Source organism: Lepidochelys kempii, chromosome 1, assembly GCF_965140265.1.
Source record: "Lepidochelys kempii isolate rLepKem1 chromosome 1, rLepKem1.hap2, whole genome shotgun sequence".
NCBI classification, from domain to species: domain Eukaryota; kingdom Metazoa; phylum Chordata; order Testudines; family Cheloniidae; genus Lepidochelys; species Lepidochelys kempii.
Window position 1 is genome coordinate 209,809,693 of NC_133256.1, and position 6,165 is coordinate 209,815,857.

Below are 6,165 nucleotides of genomic sequence, written 5' to 3' on the forward strand. Positions count from 1 at the left end.
GATGAACTCACCAGTGCGTGCTGGGCGTCGGTTCTCGCTGCAATCCTCGACCTCCAGGAGGGGTCCAGGCAAGGCTAAATAGCAGCCTCGTCGCCCACCCAGGGATGCCAAAAGCTGTTGCCAGTGCCAGAGGCGAACAACAGCAAGGTTCGTCATCCGGTGTGCGTCACCCAATAATCACAACGGGGTGGAGAAGCAGAAAAGTTTATTTGCAGCTGCAAACAAGGTACAGGGAGAATAGAATCTCAAATCCTGCACACAGAGCAGGAAGTTACACAGGCTTTTATACATCCTTTCTTCAGCATACTTATCCAATAGCAAGCTGCCCTACGTATCCATATAGCCAGCCAATCCAGTTACCAGCTAGTTCCCTTGTTCTCTGTACCATCTGTTAAACCATACATAAAGCTGCTTTATTCAGCATTGTTCTTCCATATCTGCCCTGTTTGGCCTTGTTTAGTTTCAGGCAGTCTGACTTTGCAACATATTGTTGCAGATCCTCAGCATAACTGCTGCGAGTGCCTCCAGGTGGGGGGGGCCCAAGGACACTTGGGCCTAGTACACATAGCTGCTGCGAGTGCCTCCAGGCGGGGGGGGGGGGGGGGAAGGGAAAGGACACTTGGGCCTAGTGCGAGGGGGCTTCATCGACACTCGTGGTCTTCCATCCCCGCGAGTTACCTAGTGGCCATGCCCCAGTGTCCCCAACATCAGTCATGTACAAAATCTAGCTCCAGTTTAGCCAAATGCTCTAGAAAGTGTCTGCAAGCACCAAATCTCTCCCAGGTTTGTATTCCGTTTGCAAATTAATTTGAAAAAATAATCTCTGTATTCTTGAGGGTTGCCAGACCCTTTTTGCAATGGCAGTAAACGGTTTAAGGTCAGTTTCAGCTAAAACTGGCCTCCCCTAAATAAAGACATGAAACTTTTTACCCCCATGGACTCGGGCCAAAGCCACCTCCTCTATTTGAGTGTACTGACGCTAAGGGTGTCGGGAGGTATGACTGCAGCACGTGGATGTGTCTGAGCTAGCTTTGATCTCTTGTTTCTGACCTGGGTTCTGACTGTGGGTTCTGCATGCCTCTAGGCCTCAGGTCTTTTTTCTTGCAGTATTTTGGATTCTCTATCATTTCTACAGTGTCAGAGCTGCAGTCTGGACTGGGTGACATCTGTTGCTTGGTAAATTCTATTTGTTCAGTCTCCTAGTAGTCTGTCTGTGGTTTGTTCCAGATCCCAAACACTACCTGTTCTCTTATGAGGGACTCAGATAAGCCCCCAGAACTGTATGATTGGCTCTTTAGCCTTAGATCAGACACACAATCTTCTTCTATAGTTTCGCCTTCCTTTTGTTCCCTTCTCTCTGATTAAAAACATCTCTCATATGTCTCATTTTTTAGATGGAGTGCAGTATTCAAATGCCAGTACTACGATTTCATAGCTAGCATCCTCTGCCTGAGTTAACTGAAAACTATTCAACCCATCAAGTACTTCTGAACCAGCTATTGTCAGAAATGAGGCTTCCTTCTGATGATTTTCCTTTCCACTGGCATCCATGGCTCGTAGATGTGGAGTGAAGGACCCTTTGAACCTTCTCCAGTTGTCTTCCAAATTCCACAGCAGTTCAGCTCTAGTGGGGGCTTTTAACCACTCCATTATTTCACTTGTCTAAGTGCCTTTTCACTCCTAGTACCATGTGGTGCTCAGTGATCGCTCAGACAAAGTGCTTTACAGATATCTGCTTCATTCACTATCTCAGTTCCAACTGCCTCCGAGTTGCATAACATGAGCCTCTTAAAGGTACAATTACCCACAAGCACCTCCTACTGGGATAGGTTGAAACCGGGAGTTTCCCCTACAGCCATCTTACTCACCCTGCCTCTTACAGCACCTCCTGCTGGGAGAGGCTGTGACTGGAGTGGCTCCCCTCACAGGCAGCATTCTTGCCCTGTGCCCTTCATTTTCTCTTTCTGGGAAAGTCCAGGACTGTTTCATTTCTCCCCAGGTTCATGCCATCCCTCTCCGCTCGTCCTGGGTCATGACCTGTGCCTACGCCCCCTCAGGGAATTTTGTGGCCTGTGGGGGTCTCGACAACATGTGCTCTATCTATAATCTCAAGACTCGTGAAGGCAACGTCAAAGTGAGCAGGGAGCTCTCGGCCCACACAGGTGAGTACCCTCCCCACCTCTGCAGCCCAGGGCATCCCTGCCCCTGAGCCTAACTCTCCTGCCCCCGCCATTATTCTCATCACCCATTATTCCTGCCCCTAAGGTTACCTCTCCTGCTGCCGATTCCTGGATGACAATAATATCGTGACGAGCTCCGGAGACACCACATGGTGAGTGATTCCCTTCGCCCTCTCACCAGACACTGGTGCTACCAACTAATTATTTTATTGCAAGTCCCCAATATGTGGCATTTATCTTAAAGCCCCAATCCCAGAAGTCATGGGATTAGGCCAGAATCTCAAGTTTTTAGCCCTGATGGTTGCAGAGAAAACTGGAAAATGTGACCCCAGTGCATCTTAAAGGCTCAAAAACCAGATGACAACAAAAATAGACCCAATTTTTTTTTATGTTTGAAACTCATGATCCACAGTTTTTGAATGCTTGGGGTAGCAATTCTGAGGCATAGAGAAGTATGGGAGAGCTGCAAAGAGGAGGCTGATTCCTCTCTCCTTCTGTATAATAAACTTGGTGGTTTTCTTTCCAGGTGAGGCCAGGTCTATACTAGAAAATTTGTAAAATTACAATAATCACCCCCTAGGCAATATTGCTGTGCTACCAAAAGTTTTTAACATAGACCTGGCCAGAATTAGCTCAAGCCTTTAGACCTAGGCTACAACACAACCCAGTAGCCCGGTTGTATAGGTGATAAGCTGTATTGACACAATGTGATAAGGAGGTTCCAGTTGTGTTAAGCTGACTTGATTGGTAAAGGTATCTTTTTCCATCAGGTAGCCTGGGCCATAGTTTCCATCCCTTCTTCTAAAATGGGGTAAACTCCCCAATGTAGCCTTAAGGCTGGTCCATCTCCCGTGGCCACAAGACTCTAGCACTTCTGTTGCTGTAGCCCTAAGGACTCGACTCTTCTCTCCTCCCCTTACAGCGCGCTCTGGGATATTGAAACAGGACAGCAGAAGACTGTGTTTATGGGTCATACTGGAGACTGCATGAGCCTGGCCGTCTCTCCAGACTTCAAACTCTTTATCTCCGGGGCCTGCGATGCCACTGCCAAGCTGTGGGACGTACGGGAGGGAACCTGCCGTCAGACATTCACAGGGCATGAATCGGACATCAATGCCATCTGTGTATGTACCCTGTCCAGCCTGGGGGAGCAGCAAATATGTGTGTTTAAGGCCCAGGACTGAAACAGTCATGGGGGCATGATCATAGCTGTGTGTGGGGAGCCACCCATCTGAGGAAGGATGCTCACATGGTTTGGGTGCTAACCTGGGACTTGGAAGATCTGGGTTTAGTTCCCTGCCCTATGTGACCTTGGACAAGCTCCTCAGTCTCTCTGTACCTCAGTCCCCAACTGTAAAGGGGACAGTAGCATTGCCCTACCTCACTGGGGTGTAAAACCACCAACATTTACAAGATGCTCAGACTCTATGGTAATTGGACCAGATAAGTACCTTACCTAGGGCCCTGGGCTGGAATGGCAGGGCTTTGTCAGAGCCGGGGTAGGGGGCAGGCTGGTGTAGTAGGTGCTGTGGGACAGGATTATGGTCCCTTGCATGAATGGTGCCGTCTCCCTCTTCAGTTCTTCCCCAATGGTGAGGCTATCTGCACCGGTTCAGATGATGCCACCTGCCGCCTCTTTGACCTGCGGGCGGACCAGGAGCTCATCGTCTATTCCCACGAGAGCATCATCTGTGGAATCACCTCAGTCGCCTTCTCCCGCAGCGGGCGTCTGATGCTCGCTGGATATGATGACTTCAACTGCAACATCTGGGACTCCCTGAAGGGGGAGCGTGTGGGTGAGTGGGTTCTGGAGTTGCCTGTTAAGACAGCCTACTGCACTGGAGGCCTGGGAACCCCAGCAAGTCACTCCATAGGAGACAAAGCCCCCTTTTGTAGGAGGGGCAGGTTAATAGCCGGGGAGTCAATTCTCCCAGAGGCTCTCCGTTGTGGAAGGTAAGTCACCCTTTTCCTAGGAAGGGCAGGTTAGTTCTGCTGAGGGAAATGCCTCCCCTTGGCACTAAGGTATGCACAAGGTGCCTGCTAGGATGATGTGCGCAGCTGGCGTGGTGCATAGCAGCGTACGGGCACGTAGGCCACATTCCCACACTGTAGCATGTCTCCCCCCGTCCTTCTCTTGCTGATGTCTGCTCTCTCCCCCCCAGGGATCCTCTCCGGTCACGACAACAGGGTGAGCTGCCTGGGGGTGACAGCAGATGGCATGGCCGTGGCTACTGGCTCCTGGGACAGCTTCCTCAAGATTTGGAACTGAAGAGGATGATGGGGAGAGGGAGATTATTGGGAGGAGGGTGTCCACACAAAACACATTGTCAGTTGAGCACAATTGATATTTCTACCTGTTAGTCACAGGCATGTCTCTCTCTCTCTGAGTCTCTTTTGGGGGCTCCCTAGTCTGCAGGAGGGGTCTAGGGGAAAGGAGCCCTCCATTAGCTGTTCCCCCTAACCCACTTCCTAAATATGCCATAAGGCTTTCAGCCTGGGACAGATTGTAGGACCCAGATAAGTGAGACTGTTTTGCAAGCTTTAGGACCTTGCACTGTACACTCCGTGACACCCATTCCTCCCCCAACTGACTCCACACCATTTTATCCCTACATTGCCCCCCCACCCCAACCACCCACTAGAGAGACAACCACCATTCCCTGAAAAAGACCCTACCTTGAGGCAGGGACCCCCCCACTACATAACTACAACCATTTCTCCACACACACCTCCCCTAATCCTCCCAAAGAGGAACCCTCCTCCTTGCACACGGGTATAGAGAAGAGATTTTAGCCAGCTAGGACTCTGCATCGAGCTTTGCTAAGAGGGGCTAATTTCTGTGGGCCTCCTCCCTCCCCCGCACCAGTTAGCTGTTTTATCTATGCATCAAATGGGGGTGGGGAGTTTACTGCCACATCTAGGGCATCAAGGGTAGGGAAATGTTAATTTATTTTTATTTATATTCCTGTAGCTATGCCCTTCCCCTCACCCACATATGCTGTGTATTGCTCTTGCTCTTGCCCTTGCATTAGCCTGTAGACCACCTCAGCCCCTGCTTTCAAGACATAACTATCATACAGGAGTTTCAGGCAAAATAAAGAGATCAAGTGAGATGCGTGTGCTACATCATTTGAGATAGACACTGGACTGAGCTACTTCAAATGGTGCTGGGGAACACAGGGGATAATCATCTGGGAACTCCTAGGTGTCTACTGCACTCAGCTCTAGCCCCTCAATCTGAGGCAGGCCCCAGAGGAGGGAGAAATCATGGGCCTCCCCCTCTCTTGATGCCCTGGGAGGTCCTATTCAGTCTCCCCCTTCTTCCACCCTATGTCAGACACGTGGCTGCTCCCTCTGGAGTACACAAGGGGTCAAGTTGGGAGCAGGAGATTGAGATTTGCTACAGTCAGCCACTGAAAGACTCTCAGGGGGCTGAGGATGTGGGAAGGCCCCTCCATCAAGCTCAGGAAATTCTGAGCCAGCAGCCAGCCACCAGACACCTTCCTGGGGTCCCAGTTTGGTGTAGCTAAGAAAGGGCCTAACCACATGAGATGCCAGAGGCAGCAACAAAGCAGTTATGACCACACTTACAACAGAAACTACCATGCCAAAGAGACAACACCCAGCATGCAATGCTTAGGAGTGGAGGGGTACAACTCCCAGCATGCCATATTCTCATTCTAAAGTGAGGTACCCCCCTAGCCGCAGAACAGCTCTTAACCTTTGACTATAGCTCCCCATATGCAATATTTCTTCTCACTTCACTAGTGACTACCACTCTTAGCATGTCACAGACCCTGGCTCAAATGGCATATGCCATTGCATGCTGGAGATCAGTTTCTACTTCCCTTCAAGGTTGGTGGGGGATTCCTCCCATAAGAACCTAATTGTTTTGGGCCCAAGATTCAGCAACTGGACAGGCACTGGGCAAGGAGGTGACTGCTAGCCCTGGTAGGATGCAGCAAGACACTAGTGCAGCCAGATG

General features: G+C 50.3%; 1 protein-coding gene across 4 annotated transcripts in view; it reads left to right on the forward strand.

The window, feature by feature from the left end:
• Positions 1-4,531, forward strand: part of GNB3 (G protein subunit beta 3) — a 35,702-nt gene extending 31,171 nt beyond the window's left edge. For all 4 annotated transcript variants that reach the window (XM_073311680.1, XM_073311690.1, XM_073311698.1 and 1 more), the window contains 5 exons: positions 2,000-2,162; positions 2,266-2,332; positions 3,103-3,304; positions 3,760-3,976; positions 4,343-4,531. In XM_073311680.1, the coding sequence (XP_073167781.1) occupies positions 2,000-2,162; positions 2,266-2,332; positions 3,103-3,304; positions 3,760-3,976; positions 4,343-4,449 (756 nt within the window). In that variant the 3' untranslated portion in view covers positions 4,450-4,531. The remainder of the gene's footprint in view (positions 1-1,999; positions 2,163-2,265; positions 2,333-3,102; positions 3,305-3,759; positions 3,977-4,342) is intronic.
• The last annotated feature ends 1,634 nt before the right edge of the window (positions 4,532-6,165 follow it).